General features: G+C 40.5%; 1 protein-coding gene across 6 annotated transcripts in view; it reads right to left on the bottom strand.

Moving 5' to 3' along the window:
* The window catches only part of SUPT3H (SPT3 homolog, SAGA and STAGA complex component), a 335,908-nt gene that overhangs the window by 92,561 nt on the left and 216,772 nt on the right, over positions 1-26,575 (bottom strand). For all 6 annotated transcript variants that reach the window (XM_072143733.1, XM_072143734.1, XM_072143732.1 and 3 more), the window contains 3 exons: positions 24,730-24,816; positions 21,399-21,486; positions 15,099-15,238 (listed from right to left, as the gene is read on the bottom strand). In XM_072143733.1, coding sequence (XP_071999834.1) covers positions 15,099-15,238; positions 21,399-21,486; positions 24,730-24,816 — 315 coding nt within the window. The remainder of the gene's footprint in view (positions 1-15,098; positions 15,239-21,398; positions 21,487-24,729; positions 24,817-26,575) is intronic.

Below are 26,575 nucleotides of genomic sequence, written 5' to 3'. Positions count from 1 at the left end.
GACTCTGTTTAGGATTTTGCCACCCTCCAAACTTCACATACAGCAATCGGAGTAAGAAGTAGAAGTAATGCTGACATGTAGTCTTCAGATCATGTAAGGATGCATATCTCTCTCTGTAAGGCTACATGCACACGATGTACGGCGGGCATACATCGGCGCTGCGGAGAGGAGCAGGGGATGAGCGCAGCCCCCCCCCCGCTCCTCTCCATAGGAATATACAGCGCACGGCGCCGTATCACGTAGAAAGATAGGACATGTCACATCTTTCTACGGGCTACGGAGCGGTACGGTGCCGCACGTGTGCTGCACCGTACCGCTCCCGCACAGGGCCGTGAGCCCATAAGTGTATGGGGGACGTATATCGGCCTTATATACGTCCCCCATACATTTGTGTGAATGTAGCCTAAGAGAGTTACAGAAGCGGATAGAAATCCTACAAACATTTGGGACTGGACTTGACTCATCCAGTATTTCTAATACATTTTTGTAGAAACATTTTTTAAATGATATTCTACATAATTCTACAAAAACAGATAAAAGATCAGAGCTTCCACCATGTACAAAGTGAATTTTGAGTGTTTATTTTTTTTTTAAATCCCACACATGAAGCTAGAAACTTAATGGGGCACATTTACTTACTCGGTCCTGTCGTAATCCCGCTGCGCGTTGTCCGACATGGATTCGCGTCCACTAAGGTCATACACCTGATATCCACCAGGTGTCGCTGCTGCACCAAGGTCCGCCAGAGTTCACCTTCTTCGTCCCGGTGTACGTAAGTGCGTGTCAAATTTTTTTTTACATACCGAATCCGTTGTGTTTTCCGACGCCAACGCCCCCCCCCCATTTCTGTCGCGTGAAAGCTCCTGTACAGCTCCTCCCTTTCCCACTGATCTCAGATCACCAGGCTGTGAGTTCTGTGAAGGAGCAGAAGGGAGGAGCTGTACAGGAGCACAAAGGTGGGGGCTGAGAGCTGAGGAGTGAAAGCACAGACAGGTCATGTGTTGTTTTTTGAAATGCATCCAAATCAAAGCCCAACCCCTGGGACTACACAGAGGATTCTGTCTGAATGCAAGGTTATAACACACAATTATATTGGAATGCAAATGCTTAGAGAAAGCAGAAAGGCATTTGTACAATGCAGCTGTAATGAGCTTCTGTAACCTGTCTTTAGTGAAAATGAGGTCCCTGCTGACAGGTTCCATTTAAAGTGAATCATCATCATTCTTGAGCAGTCAAACCTTTAATTTTTGACTTTCTACTATCAGGTGGGCAGAGTCAGGATTTTTGCTCCCACCCTGGACCGCCCAGGGAGCCTAATTAGCATAATGTAACAGCACTGATTACTCAGGAACAATGGGGTCTGAAAAAAAAATTCCAGGTACATAACAGTACATAATCAGTGGAGGGACTCCTATGGAAGGTGGCAACAAGCTGGAGTAGGTAAACGTGGTGAAAGGTATTCTTTATAGTAATATCATTGTATATAGCAACCTCAGTGTAACCACTAGAGAGCAGACTTCATCCAAGTCACTCTTAGAAGAAATCCAATTCGTTAGCGGTGTAATTAGCTGGAGTAGCTGCTCCCCAAGACCTTTTGAAGAGCTCCAGAACATCACCGAGCCTCATGGTGGCTCTACTCAATGCGGAGCAGAACTCAGATCTAAGCACTTGCAAAATATCTATTTATTTTTCTTCCATTCCGATGGGCACTTAGCTACCAAGGAACTGAAACCAACTTAAAGAAAAACAACATTAAGGTAAAAAATGTATCCCAAGAAAGTAATTCAAACCTGAATTAAAATTAAAATAAACTGGAAATAGCAAAATGCTCCGTGCCAGAAGTGAATGGCTGTAATCTCTATAGGAAAGGAGGAAAAAAAAAAAAGAAACAGCTAAAATTTCCTCCAACATAATTGTCCGTTGTTTGGCAGCAGAGTCACAGGAGGACAGGATCGGGTGTTCGGCATACGACAAACCTGTGTAACCACCTCCATGAGCTGTGGCTTCCTACTTGTGGCTCTCTAACTGTCGTAAAATGACCAACTGCAACACGCACGGGTGGCGAGAGGCTAATAGCCACGCTGGGGGTGATTGTTTCGCGACAACTAAAGAGTCGGAGGTTGTAGTGCTCCACAAGAGATTTAAAGAGCAATGGAGGAGGAGACACAAACGTTGACAAGGCTTGATCACTTGATGCTATGGCAATATCCAACACAAAGGCTAAAGACAACATGTCAGCTAAAGATGAAAAAGTCAATAACTGGGAATGTAAATGCCACCAGGATATGAGAAAAAACGGATTTCCTTCAAAGTCTATGCAAAAGGCAATGAACCTTTCAAGGACGGGATACATTTGCTTGATCAAGTCAATGTAAAAACTGTCTCTAATTAAAAAAAAGAAAAAGGTAGATGAGAAGAAAAAATAGGAGACTAAAGAAGTAGGAGGTGGTCGGGGCTTCATAGAAATACTCGGAGCTTTGGCTAAAGTTGATGGGGCACATTTACTAAGGGTCCGCGGACCGCAGTTCTGTCGGGTTTCCTGACTATTTCCGTTTTGCGGCGCATTTAACAGGGGTTTTTGGCACACACGATCGGATTTTGGCACAATCGCGCTGACTTTCATGCAACACCAATAGGGGGCGGGTCGACGGACAACCCGACTGATTCGGACTAAGCGCGGGATTTAAAATTCGAATTGTGTCGCAAGACGCACTCACATACACCGGGAAGAAGAAGGTGAACTCCGGCGGACCTGAGCGGCGAAGCAACACATGCAGGATATCGGGCGCACGATCTTAGTGAATAGCGGCAGACTTCATCCTTGTCGGACAACGCAGCTCGGGGATCACGTAAGTAAATGTGCCCCGATTAGTTGATTTAGAGGGCAAGTAACTGCAGGTGAGAGACGATAAGATGTAGCATTTTTGGATAAGGTTTAGGTAAATTTTGAAAGAGACTTTGAAAATCCACACATCACTCGTGGTCCCAATTTCACTTTTGTGAAAAACAAAAACTTCTAAAAATAAAAGTAACAAAATCATTCACACAAAGTCAAAATACAGAAAACCTTTCGTTTTCCAGATTGTGTTATGTTTTTTTTGTTACTTATTTCTGATCTGTCTCTAACCAAAATGACATTCCATCTAGTTTCCTCGTGTGAAGGTCTACGATGTGAAGAACGGCTTATCTATAATCGTCACCTCCACGGCCCATCTCACCACAAAAGGAAATTTTGGCAAGGAGAAGCGCCATGTGATTGCCAGGCATGCTTACAAAAACAAACAAAAACAGATTAAGAAAAGGACCGGCGACCTTGCTGATTTACTCACAACTTAAAAGGACAAGCAAAATACTTCGAGGAAAAGCAAAGCAGTAAACAAGTGGTTGTTGAACAAAAAAAAAAATCACAAAAACATGAACGATTCAGCCAATATTAAACCCATAGACTAAACAGCACTAATTATACTAACAAGTCCATGTGACTGATGGTAACGTGGCTCGTATTGTGCCCAGATTGGGTTCTTGTTTCTGAAGAATCTATAGCAGACGTGTATAAAAAAAAAAAAATTATGCCATACGATGTTCAACTGAGAAATCTAAGATTTTTTTTTATATAGAACCTAAAATAAATAGAATACTGTAGTGTCTATACTTTGTAAGGAGGGCTTGTTGCAATCGTTTTGAAAAGCACTAAGTACTATGTAGGGCACCATGTAGCCACATTTCCACTGTAGAAATGACCTTTTTGTCCCTCTGTTGACACAGCTAGTGGCATCCATTGTCAGCCACTGCTGGATACCTGACACACTAGCACCACGGCAGTTGGCACGTAGCCTCTAGTAGGTACTAGGAAATGATCTGTTCATTATATGTAATTCAGTACCATGCAGTGGAAAGGAGCCTTAAAGGGAACCTGTCAGGGCAATTTGGTGCACGAAACCACCCACAGGTCCTTCTCCAGGGACACACAAAAAAAAAACCCCAAACATTTATACTCATCTTGTAATAGACATCTTGCCGCCTGCCGGTGTACCGCAAGTGCAATGAAGCCGGGGGCTTATTCCCGGCTTAATTGATGCAATGTGAGAGGAGAAGTCTGTGCCAAGATCTTCAGAAGTGAGACTCACACCTAGGCAAATGTAAAGGTTTTTTTGTTTTTTTTTAAATTTGAGACCACAGACAGCTGTTATACAGATCGATTTGGGACAATAAAGCACAGGTCCAAAAAGATTTAAAGGTCCCAAATCGACCTGTCAGGTTCTCTATGAAGCACCGAAATACTATTGGCAGTAGAGGATTCTGAAATCCTGTCTTACCAGTTAAAGCAAATATTAGACACCATTTTATTACTTTTTGTCTGTATTATGGGTTACTACCCAGGGATGATATTTTAGGAATCCCAAGCAAAATTGTATATGGAGGAATCTACTACAAAATAGTAGTGAATGGACTATGCTCACTACACTAGCATAGCCTCTAAACGTATGGGTGTCCCCATGACATTAATGTGGATCCCCACTGATCTCCGGCGCCTAAGAAACTTGTTGTGTAGCTTTATGGGTAAATCTCCTCCTTGCATTGAGATTTTGATGAAAGAAGAGAGGACTATTTTTCTTATGCAGGAAGCTAACCATCATCTCGGGAGCACGTCAAGTGAAGGTTATTAAGACAAAAGCTTAAGACAAGCAGAACAATAAACATTGAAGCTTCAGATTCAGATCATCCGGGAGCCTCCAGCTCTACGATTGTGCTGCCTTATTTGGCGATTCTGATAATATCCAAATGTATCGGTTTACAATAAAGTTTTATAATGCACCATGATGATGCGTACCGATGAAGATTTGTGTGTTCTCAGGTAGAATCTAGTTGTGAAGTAATAATCATATAATGTACCCATTCGTAATACAAAGCAGGGTCCCCAACTGCAAGGATGTGGCCCAAAACTGGGCTGTGGAACACTTTATCCCAGGCCATGATCATAGAGTTGGGGACCCCCAATATAAGAGCATACCTCCTCACTGGCTAAGAACCGGCGAGCAATGTGTTTGGGGTGCAAGCGTGAGAGTTTCTTGATGTGGTGAACTGATGTAAGCGGAGTGGGGGTTGGAGGAGCAGAAAAGAGGCTGGGGGGGGGGGGGGGGTAGTGACGAGCGAGGATGAAAGGAGAAGGGATGGTGGAGGAGTCCGGATCTCAGCAGACAATTCTAGGTAGGATAAAATAAAATAAAATAAAGGATTATAAAAAAAACTCCTTCATAATGACAGGTTCCCTAAAGGTAAATGGATTTTGTAAAAGATAGAAATTGATACCATTAGGGTAGGTCAACAATGTCTGATTGCATGTATGACAAGCGTTGCATTTTTATATAATTACAGTACCCTTCTTTTAGCTAGAAATTGTTTCTCTTACCTTGCATATAGATTGAGTAGAGGGGGGCATGACCTCCTCAGACTAAATCCAGCAGCTCCTCTCCATGTCCTATGTCTCTTCTCAGCATTCAGCACTTAATGTCATGTGATCAAGGTGATGTCATCAAAGGTTCCCCTACCATTAGTAAATTGTAACCCATGCTTGCACATGGGTTACATGAAAGCACAGCATGCCTCCTAGGACTTTTACTCCTTTCCATGCCTCTATGCTGTGATTTCATGTGATCAGCTACATGCAAGGGGTGCAGTTTGCAAATGGTAGGGGGTTAAAGGTCCTTTGATCACCCAAGTCACATGACATTAATTGCTGAGAAGAGACATAGGACATGGGGAGGAGCTGCTAGATTTAGCCCAAAGAGGCCATGCCCCCCTCAACTTAATCTATATGCAAGGTAAGATAACAAAGTTGATTTTATGGGGATGTGAAGGAAACAATTTTTAGCTAAAAGAAGAGTGGAAATTAGTGAATAAGGCGCAATGGGAACCTGGCACTCAGTTGTGAAAAATGTGGTGAAAGATTCCCTGGAAACTATTCTCTCAGATGACATTTAAAGGGAACCTGTCACCAGGGACCTCATTTTCAATAAAGACAGATTGTAAAAGCCCATAACACCTGCAGTGCACATATGGATTTCTAACTTTTCTAAGCATTTGCATTACAGTATAATTGTGTGTTATAACTTACTCTTGCATCCTGACAGAATCCTCTGTGTAGTCCCAGGGATTGGGCTTTGGTTTGGATGCATGTCAAAAAACAACATGCGACTTGTCTGAGCTGCAGGCTGCCTCCATATTTGTGCTCCTGTACAGTTTGTCTCTCCCCCACTGATGTCATCTCACCAGGCTGTGATCACTGAGAAGGAGGTGGAGCTGAACAGGAGCACAGAGGTGGGGGCCAAGCTCTGAGGAGTGAGAAACACAGACAAGGCACGTGTTTTTTGTTTCAAATGCCTCCAAACCAAAGTCCAGCCCCTGTGACTACCCCAGGATTTTGTCAGGGTGCAAGGTAAGTTATAACACACAATTATATTGCAAATGCTTAGAAAAGACAGAGAGGTATATTTGCACTGCAGGTGTAATAAGCTTCTGCAACCTGTCTTTAGTGAAAACGAGGTCCCTGGTGACAGGTTCTCTTTAAGGATTGTCTTGTTTGTACCATGCTTTACTATAAATAAGCAGGTCTGCAGTCCAGAATAAAACACAGAAAAATTATAGTAGTTCACCCCACTGGTGAAAAGAAATCTGATTAATACTGCAGATGGGAATTGCCAAGGTGTAAATGTTGCCAAGTTGGTTCCATACATAGAATTTTCTAGTCATGTCTGACAGTCCAGTTTCTAGGTATACATTGCCTAACAACCAGTCTACTGAATATGTAGATATCGTGCAACCTGGTTGTTTCAATCTGTTTTAGATAACTCTCCTCAAGGCGAAACTTCCACCATGATTACATGTAGAGGATGATGGGGGCGAGGAGGCAGGAGAACCATGTTTTCTAAAAATACACTTAAATATTTAGTCAATTTGTAGAATTTGTAAAAGTCAGAAAATCCAGGTTTTGTTCTAACTAGAGAGGAAAAAGTGAATGTGTGTGAGTGTGGAGGGCGCCTGCTCTGCCAGACGCGCTCATTAAACCCATGCATCTGTTTTAGAGCTCTCGGCTTCTCTGACCACCAAGAAAGGCAGACGCTTTCACCAATTGCTTGGAATAATGTCCATGGCAAATTCTGGGGGAAATCCCTGCTTAGTCACACTATGAGGTTAGTCATGGAAAATTAACTATCCTAATAACAGGCATGTTGTGCCGCGCGCCGACTTAACCTGCAATTATCTTACAAATGGAAGAAATTCTGGGGTAAACACTACAGAGTCTATCCATGTGGATTATTTCCTTCTAGTAGAACAGAAGCATCTTCAATGACACCATGATTGTACTTAATTGGTCGGAAAATGGACCCAAAAACTTTGCAGGACAGAAGCTCATTGAAGTCTCAGATTTCATATAGTAGTCTATGGAGAGGGTAGGGGGAGCAGGGAGTCACAGCTGCTAGGTCTCCAGCCGCTACAAAGGACTGTAGGGGGGAATGGAAAATTACAAGTCACTAAATGACCGTAAATAGAGTGAATCCTCATTTATACACATAATAAGTGTGAATTAATGGTAACGATAAATTATATGACTGCAAATGGCCAGCAGTGAAAGGTCTTTGTACTTTGGATAGTCAGGGGGCCAGATTTAGCTTCTACATCTGAAATCTGATGTACAAACACCGAAATAGGGTCAATTCCTGGCCTTGAGCCTATTTCCTCCATTACAGTACCTACACGACAAGTGGATGTTGAGGAGTGTGCAGGGGGGCACAGCCAGTGGCAAATTGAATTGGCTGAGGCGCAGGCTGTAGCGCAATTCTATGGGATGCCAGACCTGGTGTGGAAATGCCACACCGCCACAAAGCCGCCTGTCAGAGCCGCCTGATAAATCAGGTGGAACATTATACACAGTCACCCTTAGCGCTAAGTGCGCCATGGTATAATAAATGTGCCAAAAAGTGCCCAAACTCCCAGACCGAAGTTGTAGACTTGATCAATAAACTTTTATTCCACATCTGACGCCATTTTATGCCACAAAAAGTTCAGAAAAGAGTCTCGCATATTGGAGTTCTATAGTACAGATATGGAGAAATACTGGGAGGGTTGTGAGAGGAGCTTAATGGACTCCAACCACCAGGATGAAGGACTGTAGGCCACGCTTGTGTGTGCCAACTCTGGCAGGATACACTCTTCTTTTGGCTTCCAATGCTCTTATTTTTACAAAAAAACAAGGCTTTAAAAAAATTTGCAAATGATCCTTAGGGGCTCTGGGCTCCATAGATATCAATGAAGATAAATTTGCATAACTTTTAAAGGCTTTTTTTTAAAAAAAACTAGGGCATAAGAAGCTAAAAGATCAGATCCTGCCAGAGGGGGCACACACCAGTATGTCCGTGTGTTTGGTTTACAATACTGGGGCTAATATGAGATTTAGGCCGGCTCCGTTAGTGGTACAGGTATGATTTCAACAAGGAAGCTATTCCCCCTGATCCGAACTATATTGGTGAGTACTCAAATTATAAATTACGGCCATGCTGTCTAGAGTTGACTATGATATTTTAAGGTACCTTAAGATCTTAAAGGGTAAACAGTCACTCATGAGGTTCAAAAAAAACAGCAAATCTGCTGCTATACAAAAGTTTGATAATAAACTTTTTGATCAAGTGTCCTGTTGGCCCCCCCATGCTGAGGCTTAAAGCCAAAAGGATGTGTTGTACCTACCCAGGATCTAGATGGGATTTTGGGATTAATAAGGACTTCAAACAATAAAAAGGTACAAAATTTCTTAAACGACTACTACTACAGCCGCCACGAGAGTCTTTACTGTCTACAAGAAGATGGATAGTCCTATATTTACATTCTAAACTGTTGGAGATGATAGAGGCAGAAACACGATATATCTCCAATGCTCCTCTTATAAACCAGCACTGCCAACAGACCTGCCCCAATGTTTTCTCTTTATTTATGTTTTTTTGTAACATTATAATATAATAACATATCCAAAAGATCCAAACCGAAACGATCCGAGATCAACAAAAAGACGCATTGGTTAATTTATTCCCCGAAATTCCCCTCGGCTCGGTGACATTTTGCTACCATGCCAAAACTCTTTAAAAAAGAATCTACTTTTTTTTCGAGGACTCGAACAATATATTACAAAGTTCTAAAAGTACAAATGTCTTTTTGTTTCTATGTAGCAATCTTTCACAGTTTATAAATCTGGGAATGAAACACAAGCCCTGAAATAATGAGACGTTTTCCCCTCCGAGATCCTCGGCAGTCCGCTTGTATTTTACATGACAAACACGTTAGATTTAAGATCATTTCAGCAAATCCAAGACGTTTTGTTTGATTTATATTACTAATGACACATTATGGATTATTTCTCCTAATAGCTTAAAACCTAAAATGTATGGAATTTCTGAATTTCATTTTTTAAAAGTGCAGACCCCCGGGGTATAGACAGAGTATTTACTATTATATGTCTGATATACAACGTGTTGCCACACTGATTACTATGTAGCGTTGGATCGCAACCCAACTATGCTCAATCAGCCATGTTTAGCAGCTGGCACGCAGCGCCGAAAAGGATGTTATAAGCTACCAGGCTTCATGCTGAACATCCATTCATCAGCAAAGTGGTTTCACAAGAAAAGCATCAAAGCGCTAGAACCCTCCTCATCAGCGCAGCACATGAATAAAGACCCTATAAAAATCAGATGTGCAGACCAAACCCCTGTAATAAGCGTAGGCTAAAAGATTTACGAATAAGATTCCAGGAGGCCCCCTGCTTAATCATGCTACTCTTGTATCCGATGTCTCAAGCAAAAGAGGCGGAATATGGATGAGTTTCATACTGGAAACAAAATGTAATTTTCGAACACTGTGTGATATTACACAAACACATTATAGCGGTTTTCCGGGAATCTCACGTTGATGGCTTGTTCCTTAGGGAGAGGTCGCTCGTGACAGATGGTGGGTATCCAAACTTTGGGCGTCTGTCAAAAAGCAGAACAAAGAGACAGCGTCTTGGGCAGTGGGGTGTCTCTAAAGGAGGTCTCCCACCACAGACATTCATCACCTATGCAGATACTACTAGGGGGATCCTAGATTAGACTAAGTCCCTACTTTAGAGTCATTTCAATAGGTGGTGTTCATGTATACATCCTACTAATCCTTCAAAGTCTATGGCAGTGATGGACACAGCATTGGCTAACCCTGCCAGTCCCATAGGCACATGAGTGGGGGGTGTTGCATATAAAGTAACAGAGGCCATGAATTTAGCACTGAAGTCAAGCTCTCCCTGCCTCAGACCACAGAAGAGGAGACGTTCTGAGTCAGGAGAGCTTAACTTCAGCGCTAGACTGCACCTCTCTGACTTTATATATCCAATATGAAAGAAACATGATATGGATTGGATGATCTTCTCGACAACAAACTGGTAATGGTTTACTCTGCTGCCGGGTTCCCTAAAATATTATTGAAAGATTATGGAATTTTTCAGCTCATTTTTCTTCCTAACCAAAATGATCAGCTAATACATTCTTCATTCATATCACTTTTATGCTAATTTATTTGATTTGTTTTGGTGCATTGAATTAAAAAATAGTATCTTAGAGAGATTGGTATAGGACATGACTTTTAATATGAGAAGTAAATTGACTAAAAAGTGAGCCACAAGGAACAGGTTTCACTTTGAGGGTGATTACGGGGCAACTATCACCCTCATTTTTGTTTACTTGGAATCTTCCATTAGCAGTGAATCTTCCATTACCAGAAGATTTTTAATTTTTTTGTCTTCATAAAAGATGATGTAAACTGTCCAGTTGTGACATCATGCAGTAATGGATACGGTACCCAACATTGCTGAGGTTTCGGAAACATTCCTTATATTGACTTCTGTACAAATGCTTCAAAAACAGCCAAGTGAGTAGCAAAGAAATTTTACCAAAAACGGCGACTGGCACCAAAAACACACAAAGTATATCCTGCTTTAATTAAAGAGTCTGCGTTTTTTTGGCTCCTAAATGAGCCATTGTGCAAAGTATTAGAACACTAAAGTCCACATTAACTAGATTTATACTAATGCAACATCCAAGTGTTGGAAGTACAGTGGAAATCACTTAAAGGATTAGCTGCTAAGGTAATAAAATACATAAAAATGCACAAAGATTGTGAGAGCCAAGGCCGAAGATGAAATACAGGCTGCAAGACACTTCTAACCTATAATCACAAATAATCAGACACACGTACCAGTTATTATTATACATATGAAATATCCATTACTATAAATTCTGATGTGCCAAGACCCGATTATATTGGACTATGCTAAATAGGTAAAGAAACCACCATAAAACTATAGTTTTTCATTTAGTCTCATCCAGTTTTGGATTTTTGAACACACCAGATAACATTTTTCTGGGTCCTACCCTCCATTATCCCTTAGGAAATAGACCATAGCAGCCTCCAGATCAAGTTGTCTTATGCTGCACCCCTGGAGTGCAGTACAAGGTTATGGCCTGGGCCCACCCACTGCCCTCATGTCTATTAACTCATTACTAATTAGTCTCCCGACTTCTTCCCCTATAATATAACGTATGGTACAGGTAGCATACGGCCATTTTCATATGGTCTTGTGAATGCAACCTAAGGCTACATTCACACGAACGTATGGGGGACGTATACGTTATACGTCCACCATACACCGCAATGGCCTCACGGCGCCGTACACGTGTGGATCCGTCCATTCCGTAGCCCATAGAAAGATAGGACATGACCTATCTTTCGACGGAATACAGAGCCGGGCCCTATGTTACTCTATGGAGAGGGGGGGGGTGAGTGGCACTCTCCCCGGCACCGATGTATGCCCGCCCTACTATGGTACGGCGGGCATACATCGTGTGAATGTAGCCTTAACCCTGAAACCTTCAGTATGTGTCAGTCACTACCTTCGCTTCTTACCCATTTTTGTATACAATTTTAATGTATATATAATAGTGCGACTTTTTGAATTAAGTTTTGCTGGAGTCCACAATGGCTGCACTAAATTTATGAACAGTTTTGGCTAATCTTTAAAGCAGTGGCCCGGGGTGCGGTGTGTGCCCCGAGGCTCCCCGGTCCCCTCCTGGCAGCACAAAGCTCTAACTAACTGAGCATGCATTACATTTGTATTGCAATGTTTAAAGGCTTGAACAAGCGATCGGATGACAAAAACAAACTGTGTGAAAAAAAAATTAAACAGGTAAAAAAAAAAAAATATTAGCATTAAAAAAAATTTAATATGTCCCCTAATCACCAAAGTGACATTTAACCACAAAATAAAATATATAAAACACAAAAAACATACATATTTGGTATCACCATGTCCGTATTAATCTGTCCAATAAATATAAAGCTATATTAAGTGAACAGCGTAAAAAAAAAAACACGAAAAACTTCCTGTAATATATAATTATTCAACTACCCTCACAAAAAAGTGTTCTAAAAAGCAATCAAAAAAGTTATGTGCCCTAAAATGATACGATGAACAAGTCTCTTTGCATAAAATAAGCCCTCAACCAGATCTCTCAACAGAAAAAATACAGAAGTTTTGACTCTAAAAAGTTGCCTAAACTAATAAAAATACAATTTCTCCAATATTGTTTTTGCTGAGTAGAATTGAGCAAATATTAGAAAAACTATATAAATAAGGTATCGCCCCAATTGTAGTGAACCAGAGAATAAAGATAACATATTATTTTTACGTTACAATGAACGAACATTGATGATTTTCTATGTGTCCCCCCTTGAAATAGTTATACAAGCTCTCATATGTTCCAAATAAAGGTATACATTTGACAATACAAATCTGTATTTCAACGTTGGAAAATAAAGAATTTTTCAAGCTTCGTTGGAAGGTGAGTACACATTTTTTAATAGACTCGAATATAAGCCGAGTTAGGGGTTTTCAGCACATTTTTTGTGCTGAAAAACTTGGCTAACACTCGGGTATTTACGGTACTTACATTTTACAACTAACATGAAGTACATGTGTCACATGTGTCATATGTGACGAGAAAACACCTGGATATGTTAAAGCATTTCGAAGACCTACTTTATGGTGTTTGTGGCATTTTTATGCCACATACTTAAAAATCAACCCAAAATATTGGAAACAATTGAATATTTCTGGGTACTCTACTCTTGACCTAGCGTCGAGACACTTTAATATTTGTCTTGAATGTCTCCACGTAATAAGTTTTGATTGAATCACCACAACTTTTTACAAACTACAAGAGAACATGGAAACAATGCAGCGGTCCCGGTATGATGGCGATGACTCCGTGTACACATGGCTAGCGCACAAGGCTTTGTAAGTGAAACCACACCACAACGAATACATATCCTGTAGAAGTCGGGCTGACGTCAGAAGTAAGTGTTTATCATCTGTTCTGTTGGCCCCGGGGTGAGGTGGGACGCAAAGTATCTGCAGTCGTCCAAAACCAAGGCTACCACACTCTTTCAAGGTAATTGATACGTAAAAGAAAAGTTATGGTTAATGATTTTAACATATTCCTCGGCTGTAGCACTTTTACTGGACGGTTCATAGTTCCTAAAATACGTTGGCTTTCGAGACAAAATTGCGAAACAAATCGGAATCTGCAGAACACGAGGCAGTATTAATACTATTCAGGTTCTGAAAATATGTGCTGGATCATACAGGTTTTCCATGTCCAAAGTCAAGTCCATCCCGGGCTATAAAAAAATCCAGTAATAGATTCGAGATGGTTTCCAGTTCTCTAGACCAGTTGGCAGCTCGTTGATCCAAAATGTGTGTATATATACATACTGTACGTATATTTGCTATTCAAAAGTTATCTGTATACTTATAGTCTTAAGGATACATCCTCCAATGTCACATGTGTGTTATCACCAGGCTAGATGCAAAGTCCATCTCATAGGGCTGCTCCACCATTCACCATAAAGTCAAATAGAACAGATCTTGATCAGGTAACTCGACAATATCACAGATTGTTCCTCATTTATGCCTAAAAAAAATAATACCCAGCTAAGTGATACTTCTAATTGGAGCTTAGGAAAGGTTTCACTTAGACCCAAAACTTAAAAGAACCTGGTCTAATAAGGGGTCACTTAAAGGGGTTGACCAGCTTTACCTTACAACTTTTAAATACTGCACGCAGGCCTAACATCATTTATTTAATCCCCCCAGTCCACACTGCGAGTGATAAACCAGCTCGGCCGTCCTCTTTTCCAGGTCCTAGGTCGTATACTAGTCAGGAAACAGTGTCCCTAGCTGGATGGGATCAGCGGGCGCCAATGGGTGCATGCACAGTGTGTCACTTAGCTGAGAAGGTCCTGCAACGCAGGAATGTGCACGAAGGACGGGAAGAAGATAACGTGTTCATCCAGTAAGTGAGGGCCACACAGTCCAGTGACTGTAGGGCCACACAGGAAGATCGGGACATCGAGTGAGAATTAGTTATGAAGGTAAATAACACAAAAGTTAGTTAGTAGCCCCCAAGCCCTATACAAGTTTCTTGTTCCAGCCCCTTTAATGACAGCTCTGTTACATAAAGTCAGGAGAGCAGTCAAAAAGAAACCATGGGGGGGGCGTGTCAAAGATTCAAATGCTTGGTAAATTGTTATTCAAATAAGAACAACCCTTACCCTACATCATCATTTTGTCACCTACTCACCTCGGACTGCATAGACCAGCCGGTTCCAACAACGGCAAGGTAAATCCAAAAAGATAAAAAGAAAATGGCCAGCATCACCTAGTGCATTCCCTTTAAAATAATATCTTCTTTATTTAGTCCACATTAAGAACACATGAACGAGCAGAATTTCCATGTCGATTTCATACATATACCACAGACTGAAATCCGAGGTACTAAAACGTAGGATATGGAATCATGTGTATTACGATATCTATGATATTGTACATCTTTGATGGCAAAGAGACTTTCCAAAGTAGATCGAGAACATGTTGGAACTTCATCCATCAAACTATAAGAGGTAGTTGGGGTCAATGTTGACTCCTACCCTTGAGTTAAAATAATCAAAAAAGGAAATAGTACCTCCATCCGTTCTTGCTTCACCTCATCAATCTCATCATCCTCCATCAAGGCAAGGAGCTCCCCAGTCTGGTCGATGGAGTTCAGAAAGTCCTGGGCTAGTTTTTGCCGTTTGTTTGAATTGGCGCTTGCAGCCAATTTTTCTGCACAAAAAATGGGATATAACATTATGGGTTATTCTTTTTTAGCATAGTGAGGAAAGATGCAAGTACAGTATATGGGTATGAGCAGGACTTGTGTAATATCTATATATGTCTCTGGATGTATCTGACCTTCTTTAGCTGTCCTAGTCTAATGATTGTCCATAAAGAATCGTACTGTTGGGTGTCAAGGTGGACCTAGATCCAATAGCCAAGTCAAGAGGATGAACTGGAGGTATCTGTAGGTGCGTGATGCATAGTCAACCTCAGCTCCTCGTGAAATAGCTTGGTGCAGCTGCCATCAGACCTTGCCCCATCGATCAAGCATTTATCACCTGTCCTGTGGATAAGGGATAAAAACATTTGGCTACAATTTCAAAAATAAAATTCTGCTCACCATCTTCCACAACCAGGACTAATTTCTTGATGGAAAAATACACTTTTTGGCAGGTTTCTATGAAGTTCATAGAAAAGTGCTGCACTTAAAATAGTTTCTGTTATTCAAAAACCAGAATGAATGTGGGCACGAAAACAACAAACATCCTGGGCCACACAGTGCGTTACATCACATCCTGAAATCACCGGGACGAAGAACTACACAACTTCTCAAAGGGACTCTGATAATTTATCAGTAGATTTCTATTAAATATCTAAAAAATGACCATGAGGTCTTCTAAGAGGGTGGTCTTCTTAAAGAAGATGATCAACATGCACCATTTATATAGAGGATCCAAAATTTTATCTTCGTAGATCTGGTAAGGTCAAGGGGCTAGTTTCTCAAAGAGCTGACTTTTTGAGAGAAGGTTTTAGTATTACATTACAAAGACATTCATCCTACAAAAGGTGAGCCCTCGCTACCATTGTCAAAAACTGCTAAAACTTCTGGCAAGTGGTTCTAGGGATAAAAAAAAAAAATACCATATATACTCAAGTATAAGCCTAGTTTTTCAGCACAAAAAATGTGCTGAAAACCCAAACTCGGCTTATACTCGAGTAAAAATATATATCAAAAATCACCTTTCCGGCTTCCCCCGCTGCTGGCTATATACTGGGACAGGGGGGGGGGGCTGGCTATATACTGGGGTAGGGGGTTGGCTATATACTGGGGCAGGAGGCTGGCTATATACTAGGGGGCAGGGTCCAGCAGTCTATATACTATGGGGCAGGGTCCAGCAGTCTATATACTGGGGAGGCTGTGAGCAATGCATTTCCCACCCTCGGCTTATACTAGAGTCCCTAGGTTTTCCCAGGTTTTTGTGGTAAAATTAGGGGCCTCGGCTTATACTCGGGTCGGCTTATACTCAAGTGCATACAGTAAGTCGTTTTGAAGCTGGAACTGCAAAAATGTATCCTATTAAAATAGCAAATCAGGATTGCATATATTTTTTTCATCATCCCAAAAAATAGCTGAATAAAAGTGAGTAAATTAAGATAGAAAAATACACGTTAAAAAAATATATGAGTAGTCCTGCAAAAAATAAACCCTCACACAGTTACAGCAATGGGAAAATATAAACATATCCTATTTAAAATGTGAGAAAACAGAGTAAATTCACAGTTTCCTTTAAGATAAAGCTGAAAAATCAGTGCAGGCAGTCCCCAGGTTACGTACAAGATAGGTTCTTTAGGTTTGTTCTTGAATTGAATTTATATGTCAGAATGTATATTTTATAATTGTAAATCCAGACAAAATGTGTTTTTGTCCCTGGAGCTCCCTACAGCTCATCTTCTCTCTAGTCTTATCAGGGCGTGCAGAGATAGTCCTTGCGCTCTGCCCGGCACACACTATAAAATGGCCATGCCTCTCTACCCGATCTAATAACCATGAAGACAAGACACAAGAGGAGCCACTGGGAGCACAGGAAGGTAAGTATATAATTTTTCTTTTTAATACAAAAAGAGACTGCAGGGCATTTCATTACTTGAGGGTGCAGGTTTCTGTTGCATGGGGCATATAATTCTGGGGAGGGCTGCTGCCTGGGGCATATCAATACTGAGGAGGGCTGCTGCATGAGGCATATCATTACTGGGGGTGGGCTGCTGCATGGGGCATATCATTAGTGGGGGAGGTCTACATGGGGCATATCATTAGTGGGGAGGGCTGCATGGGGCAAATCATTACTGGGGAAGGGCTGATGCATGGGGCATATCATTATTGGGGGAGGGATGCATGGGGAATATAATCACTGGGGGAGGGCTGCTGCATGGGGCATATCATTACTGGGGGAGGGCTGCTGCATGGGGCATATCATTACTAAGGGAGGGCGGCATGGGGCATATTATTACTGGAAAGGGGCTGCTGCATGGGGCAAATCATTACTGGAGGAGGCCTGCTGCATGGGGCACATCATTACTGGGGGAGGGCTGCTGCATGGGGCATATCATTAGTGGGGAAGGGCTGCTGCAGGGCATTTTATTACTTGGGGTGAGGGCTTCTGGTGCATGGGGCAAATCATTACTGGGGGAGGGATGCATGGGGCACTTTGTAAGTGAGGTAGGCTGCTGGGCATTTAGTAAGTAAGGGAAGGCTGGGACCAATGCATTTCTCACCCTAGGCTTATACACGAGTCAATACGTTTTCCCAATACTTTGTGGAAAAATTAAGTGCCTTGGCTTTTCCTCGGGCTGGCTTATAATCGAGTATATATGGTAAATAAAATTTTATTCTTTTTTTATTGACCTTAAATCATGAGCATACAGCGACACGTGACCTACACAATTCAAACCCCTTTTGGTTCTAAGTCTTGGTTCAAAATGTGTAGCTACAACCTCATGTTTTAAGATGGATAAAGAAAAAATAAGATTTTAGTTAAATCTATTTGCTGGATTTACCTCTTCGTTTCAAAACGTTTAAGGAGCACACGGCAAAATTTTATATAGAAATATAAAAAATAGAAACCAGAAAAATAAAACGAGAACATTCCTTTCAGGATAGTCAAAACTGCGCGAATAACATATATTTAAAACCCTTCTAAGTTATGTTAATTACTGCATAATGTCTTCCAAAAATACGATTCTCTTTCCTGAAAGTTATTATTTCAGGTGTTTCAAATCTCCGTGCAGAGCAGAAGATGGAAAAGGAAAAATGGCGAGTCCAGAAAAGCTACTGATGTTTCCCATCAAAACGACCGTATAACAGTAGGTCTAGTAAAGGTGAGTGTGTTATTACAGCGCTCTTATGCTGCGCATGACATTCCACATGGAAATCATGTATCGGGAGAGGACTACAAAGAGGACTGAAGCTACTATAGAAAATGCCACATAGTAGTAAGTAGTAGTCTCCAAAATTAGTGTAATTTAAGCTTTGTCCAAGAGATGGTTTTTCAGATCTTCGAAGGAAGACCAATGGGTAGGAGAACTGCGTTCCGAGGTGTTGGTCAAGGCACAGGAGACCTCTTGGACTCAAGAGGAGTAATAGAAAAGAAAGAGGTCTTATGAGGATCAAAAGACTGTGGGTGATGGGGAGATATCAGGAGATGAGGTTGGTGGGGACAACCCAAGTCATTGGGGCAGATTTACTTACCCGGTCCATTCGTAATCCAGCGGCGCGTTCTCTGCGGTGGATTCGGGTCCGGCCAGGATTTATTAAGGTGGTTCCTTGAGCGCGTTCACCGGCCTATTCCTAGTGAAGGTAAGTGCAAGCTCCGCGACACATTTTTTGTTTTAAATGCGGTGGTTTTTCCGAATCCGTCGGGTTCCCATTCGGCCAGGCCCCCCGATTTCCATCGCGTGCATGCCAGCGCCGATGCGCCACAATCCGATCGCTTGCGCCAAAATCCCGGGGCAATTCAGGGGAAATCGGCGCAAATCGGAAATATTCGGGTAATACGTCAGGAAAACGCGAATTGGGCCCTTAGTAAATGTTCTTATTTCGAGATGAATGCTCCAGGCAATGAGTAGACCTCTGGAGGGTCAGGCTCAGTGAGGTCAGGCACAGAAGAAGGTGCGTTAACTAAGTTGTGGCATCAAGAATGGACTGAAGGATGTTGTAGTCTATGTGAGGTCGTGTACTTGATGTATGTTTGAGAACTACTTGTTTAGTTGCAAGTGGAAACCAGTAGTAAAGACTTGGAAGTGCTGTGTACTTAAGGACACCCGACTTACAGACTACCCATAGTTAAATACTGCAGGCCCCCTGTGGCCTGCAGTGCAGCTCTCATAATGCTTTACAATAGTCCCAAACTGCAGTGATCAGCTGTAAGGTGTCTGTAATGAGGTTTTATTGATAATCAGCAAAAAATGTTGAAACTCCAATTATCACTGGAGAAAAAAATTTTTTGGTCTGGATCTACAATTATAAAATATACAGTTTCGATTTACATAGAAATTCAACTTAGAAACAAACCTGTGGACCCTATCTTGTATGTAACCCGGGGACTGCCTGTATAAAAAATTTTCTAATTATGACAACTAGGTTTGCATTGTAAATTTGTTCTAAAATGTGTGACTATTTGTTCAGAAAATTTTACTTCAAATTCTTCAAAAAAGTCACTCAGATGATTGTTTTCTTTTTCACAAATCAATAGCTTGCCTATTACTTTCATTACCTATGCCTGCAGTTTCTCAGCTATCATGTCCCTGCAGCAGTTGTCTCCTCTGTCTGTCTGTACTGATCATTCAGGCCATAGTTTGTTTACACAAGAAATTGTACAGCCTCCAACTTCTAAAAAGGAGGAGGTTCTGCAACCTGCTCACTCTGGGGGGAGTAGGAGATCATGTGGTGTTTCTCTCATTGCAGCTGAACATATGTGAGTCCAAAGTCTCCTACACAGAATAGTGAGGTACAAGATTTTCTGTGTTTCCAATTAGTCTCTAGAACTTGCAGAACTTTCTCTGCGTGACTAGCTATGTTATTGACTCTTCACTCCTTTCTAGTCCCTACTCCCCAGCTCCTGCTTATAGGTTACCTTCTTCAAAGCAGGGAAACTTTGAACGCTTAGTGTTTACACAGCACAAATTATACAATTCATGTAACCATTTCACTGCTGGCTTCTACTATTTATTCCATGATCCTCCATGTGATGAAAGCTGCCTATTAGATTGTGTATGTAGACACTATGAGGAGCTTAGTGGATTGACTTGTTGCAATTTTATTGGATTTGCTGCAAAATTATATATTTATAGAACATAAGGCCTCATGGAATATACGGACAGGATATAATTGACTCATCTCAGGTCAGGTACAGGAAGAGGTTAGTTTTTGCTAACTTAACTGCTGCTGAGGCAGATTTTTTACAAGTAGCTTTAGAGAATAAAATGGGAGAAAACAAGCTATACAATATGGACATTGCTCATTTTGTTTTGTAATGGACAATCACATACAACGCACATACAAAGCCCTTTTTTTTAATAAGTTTAAAATTAATTTAATTAATAAAATCTACCTGTTCTACCTGGTTGCCATACCCCACCCCCCCAATGGAAATCTTACCTCTTTCAGTGGTAAGGAAGACATTATGTGCCTTAGTCAACAGCTTAATTTACACCTATGATATGTTTGGGTTTTTGATCTACCGGTAGATTTATGAGTTGCATGGTCTCCGAGTTACTGGAGCATCTAAATATCTCTGAAGTCTTTGAACAAAGGTTTGGTGTAAGTTTTGCCCTGAAGTCAGAGGCATTCAATAAAAAACTTCAATTACTTTCACCTCCTCTGAGAAGCCATGAGCGTGCTTTCCCATCATGTGTATGGAACATTTACAATGGGTTATGTGGCTCCTTTATTTCAACGGCAGCTACTGAAAACTGCCTAATCCCAGAACCATAAAATAAATTATTCCAATCCATGAATCGTCCTGTTGGCACCAGACCCCGCACACACACACACATGGAATAAGTCATTCTGCATATGTCAACGTTGTCTCTGCAGAAAGAAGAACTGGGTGAGGAGTTTACTGAATAATGCATTAACAGCTGTCCTGTGCAATAAAGATCAGGCCGATCCCCCCCCTGCCTATTGTCACCGCACTGAAATTACCAATGCTGAAACCAATTACACTCCTCATCATTCCCACATTGTGAAAACATCACGGGAAGGATCCCAGGATACTGCTCTTATCCAAACTACAGGGAGACAAGAAAATGACCATACATCTCCTGTCACTGGGAATCACCTAAACACAGATCAGCGAGATTGTGGCTCTTACGTGATATAGTCACCTACCTTCTAGATCTTCCTCTTCAATACTCTTCAAGACCTTGGATTTGTAGTCCCGAAATACCATATACTTCAGCAGTCGTTTTAGTTTCTTCTGTAAATCCAAAAGTAGTGACCAGATCATAAACCGATTCATTAGATAGGAAAAATTCTTATACCAACTTTGCTAATATAAGGCGGGATTATAGTAATTCTTGTACATAGGGGGCAGTATTATAGTAGTTATATTCTTGTACATAGGGGACAGTATTATAGTAGTTATATTCCTGTACATAGGGGGCAGTATTATAGTAGTTATATTCTTGTACATAGGGGACAGTATTATAGTAGTTATATTCCCGTACATAGGGGGCAGTATTATAGTAGTTATATTCCTGTACATAGGGAGCAGTATTATAGTAGTTATATTCATGTACATAGGGGGCAGTATTATAGTAGTTATATTCTTGTACATAGGGGGCAGTATTATAGTAGTTATATTCTTGTACATAGGGGGCAGTATTATAGTAGTTATATTCCTGTACATAGGGGGCAGTATTATAGTAGTTATATTCTTGTACATAGGGGGCAGTATTATAGTAGTTATATTCCTGTACATAGGGGGCAGTATTATAGTAGTTATATTCTTGTACATAGGGGGCAGTATTATAGTAGTTATATTCCTGTACATATGAGGCAGTATTATAGTAGTTATATTCTTGTACATAGAGGGCAGTATTATAGTAGTTATATTCTTGTACATAGGGGACAGTATTATAGTAGTTATATTCTTGTACATAGGGGACAGAATTATAGTAGTTATATTCTTGTACATAGAGGGCAGTATTATAGTAGTTATATTCTTGTAAATAGGGGGCAGTATTATAGTAGTTATATTCTTGTACATAGGGGGCAGTATTATAGTAGTTATATTCTTGCACATAGGAGCAGTATTATAGTAGCTATAGTCTTGTACATAGGGGGTAGTATTATAGTAGTTATAGTCTTGTACATAGGGGGCAGTATTATAGCAGTTATATTCCTGTATATAGGGGGCAGTATTATAGTAGTTATATTCCTGTATATAGGGGGCAGTATTATAGTAGTTATATTCTTGTACATAGGGAGCAGTATTATAGCAGTTATATTCTTTTACACAGGGAGCAGTATTATAGCAGTTATATTCTTGTATATAGGGGGCAGTATTATAGTAGTTATATTCTTGTACATAGGGGGCAGTATTATAGTAGTTATAGTCTTGTACATAGGGGGCAGCATTATAGTAGCTATATTCTTGTACATAGGGGGCAGTATTATAGTAGTTATATTCCTGTACATAGGGGGCAGTATTATAGTAGTTATAGTCTTGTACATAGGGGGCAGTATTATAGTAGCTATATTCTTGTACATAAAGGGCAGTATTATAGTAGTTATATTTTTGTACATAGGGGGTAGTATTATAGTAGTTATACTCTTGTACATAGGGGGCAGTAGTATAGTAGTTATATTCTTGTACATAGGGGACAGTATTATAGTAGTTATATTCTTGTACATAGGGGGCAGTATTATAGTAGTTATATTCTTGTACATAGGGGGCAGTATTATAGTAGTTATATTCTTGTACACAGAGAGCCGTATTATAGTAGTTCTATTCCTGTACATAGGGGGCAGTATTATAGTAGTTATATTCTTGTACATAGGGGGCAGTATTATAGTAGCTATAGTCTTGTACATACGGGGCAGTAATATAGTAGTTATATTCTTGTACATAGGGGCAGTATGATAGTAGTCATATTCCTGTACATAGGGGGCAGCATTATAGTAGTTATATTCTTGTACATGGGGGGCAGTATTATAGTAGTTATATTCTTGTACATAGGGGGCAGTATTATAGTAGTTATATTCTGGTACACAGGGGTAGTATTATAGTAGTTATATTCCTGTACATAGGGGGCAGTATTATAGTAGTTATATTCTTGTACATGGGGAGCAGTATTATAGTAGTTATATTCCTGTACATAGGGGGCAGCATTATAGTAGTTATATTCTTGTACATGGGGGGCAGTATTATAGTAGTTATATTCTTGTACATAGGGGGCAGTATTATAGTAGTTATATTCTGGTACACAGGGGGCAGTATTATAGTAGTTATATTCCTGTACATAGGGGGCAGTATTATAGTAGTTATATTCTTGTACATGGGGAGCAGTATTATAGTAGTTATATTCTTGTACATAGGGGGCAGTAATATAGTAGTTATATTCTTGTACATAGAGGACAGTATTATAGTAGTTTTATTCTTGTACATAGGGGGCAGTATTATAGGAGTTATATTCTTGTACATAGGGGGCAGTATTATAGTAGTTATATTCCTGTACATAGGGGGCAGTATTATAGTAGTTATATTCCTGTACATAGGGGGCAGTATTATAGTAATTATATCTCTGTACATAGGGGGCAGTATTATAGTAGTTATATTCTTGTACATAGGGGGCAGTATTATAGTAGTTGTATTCCTGTACATAGGGGGCAGTATTATAGTAGTTGTATTCCTGTACATAGGGGGCAGTATTATAGTAGTTATATTCTTGTACATTGGGGGCAGTATTATAGTAGTTATATTCTTGTACATGGGGGGGGCAGTATTATAGTAGTTATATTCTTGTACATAGGGGGCAGTATTATAGTAGTTATATTCTTGTCCATAGGGGGCAGTATTATAGTAGTTATATTCTTGTCCATAGGGGGCAGTATTATAGTAGTTATATTCTTGTACATAGGGGGCAGTATTATAGTAGTTATATTCTTGTACATAGGGGTAGTATTATAGTAGTTATGTTCTTGTACATAGGGGGCAGTATTATAGTAGTTATATTCTTGTACATAGGGGGCAGTATTATAGTAGTTATATTCTTGTACATAGTGGGCAGTATTATAGTAGTTATATTCTTGTACATAGGGGGCAGTATTATAGTAGTTATATTCCTGTACATAGGGGGCAGTATTATAGTAGTTATATTCTTGTACATGGGGGGGGCAGTATTATAGTAGTTATATTCTTGTCCATAGGGGCAGTATTATAGTAGTTATATTCCTGTACATTGGGGAAAATAGTGTTGTAGGTTAAATGAACAATTGTTGAATTTAATAAATAGGTATAATATGCCAAACGTTAATATAGCTTCTAAATCTTGTGATCACAGCGATACAACTCCATCGTATGCCTGAACATTACTGTCACAGTAAGTTTTTTTTTTTTTTGCTTTAAGGGCAGTTATCATAGCTATAAGCCTACAATAAAGCTGACAGTATGTGTGTGGATAGCATTGTAGAATAAACCCATAGCCATACTCTTTACCTTATCTCTGCGCATAAGGAATAGGAGATCTTCAGCTGAAATCACCCTGGCCCCTCTCATCTGGGACACGTCGGCCGCCTGCTGCAACTGAAAAAGAGAAAATATTGGACTATTAAAGTCACGTCATTTACAGAAGGGCTTGAATGCTTAGTGCATATTGTTCCTATGATAACCTACTAGCTGGACAATGTTGGAATAAGTAAAAGGCAGAAACACGTGTCAGCAGGGGTTTGCAGTCATTGGTGCAGGAGGCCAGGAGAGGATTTATAATTTTTTGCCTGCTCTGTGGGTCTTCATAAATTATTAATTTTATGCTCTGGGGTCTCCAGTATTGTCTGCTCTCGGGGTGTCCAGTATTAGTAGTTTCATGCTCAGTCATTTTGCAGTATTGTTGTCTGATATGGGGTCTCCAGTATTAGTATTTGTCCCCTCCTGGGGTCTCCAGTATTAGTATTTGTCCCCTCCTGGGGTCTCCAGTATTAGTATTTGTCCCCTCCTGGGGTCTCCAGTATTAGTATTTGTCTGCTTCGGGGGTCTCCAGTATTAGTATTTGTCTGCTTCGGGGGTCACCAGTATTAGTATTTGTCTGCTCTGGGGGTCTCCAGTATTAGTATTTGTCTGCTCCGGGGTCTCCAGTATTAGTATTAGTATTTGTCCGCTCCTGGGGTCTCCAGTATTAGTATTTGTCTGCTCTGGGGGTCTCCAGTATTAGTATTTGTCTGCTCCGGGGTCTCCAGTATTAATAGTTTTATGCTCTAGGATTCTGCAGTATTTTCTGTCTATGGATTTTCCGGTGCTATTGTTATCTGCTATGGGTCTCTAGTATTATTTTTCTGCTTTGGGGGTCTCCAGTATTAGTATTAGTCCGTTCTTGGGTCTGTACTATTATTGTCTGCTCAGAATGTAGTGTTTGGTTGCTGGGCTGGTATTCATTGCTGTACTGTGGTATTTATAATTTGTTCTGTGCTGCGGCTAATGGTCCATCTAGGGTGCTGGTTACCAGTGCGGCCCCTTAAAATTAGGCAGTATGACAATGTTGTTCATCCCTCGCCTCAATTCTTAGATCAGGAATCTTACAGACACTTAAAGGAAATTTCATAATTTTTATAAAATTTATTTTCTGTTTGTGGAGTCGGAACATTTTATCACAACTCCAACTCTAGAATCCTAGGCTGCATTTTGGGCACTTGGCCTCTAAAAGGTTCATCTTCAACCGAGATATGGTTTCCCCTTGATAAAAAAGAGATCACATGGCATCCCCCTGCTGGGACCCAAATAAACACCAGGAATCTGTTAGGAAATTGAACACTAAGTAAATTCCCAGCAGTAACACCACAGTGCGCATGAAACATTACACATTGTCTATGTAACGCTGGATGCTACAGATGAGAATCCTGGGCAACAGGTAAGGTTCCTCTTCTGTATTATCTGTATAGAGGATATAAGAAAATTTGATTTCCAAATTTTTGACCATTGTAAATAGAACATAAAACTACAAATTGTGAAGTACAGGGACGAGTTTATTAGAGATAAACTTAAAATTCACTGAATCCACTACAAAAGTTACAGGAAGCCGAGTGAATGGGAACTTCAAAACTCACATTACACGAGCTGCGGGGAGAAGTAAAAAAAAAAAAATGCACCTGAAAACGATTTGATGAAATTCTAGCGCTCTCCATCTCGCTCCACTTTGCCAATGTTTCACTCAATATCACTGTCTGAATTGGAGCATTAATAATTCTCAGATCCCATGCTGCTAAGATTTGAATTAGACCCATTCACAAGAAGAAAAAGATCAACAAAAACAGTAGCCGGTTCTAATATCCAAATCGAAAAAACGTTTAAA

The sequence above is a fragment of the Engystomops pustulosus genome, chromosome 3 (assembly GCF_040894005.1).
Source record: "Engystomops pustulosus chromosome 3, aEngPut4.maternal, whole genome shotgun sequence".
NCBI classification, from domain to species: Eukaryota; Metazoa; Chordata; class Amphibia; order Anura; family Leptodactylidae; genus Engystomops; species Engystomops pustulosus.
Note: the sequence above shows the minus strand (reverse complement) of the source record. Positions and strands in the feature narration are given on the sequence as shown.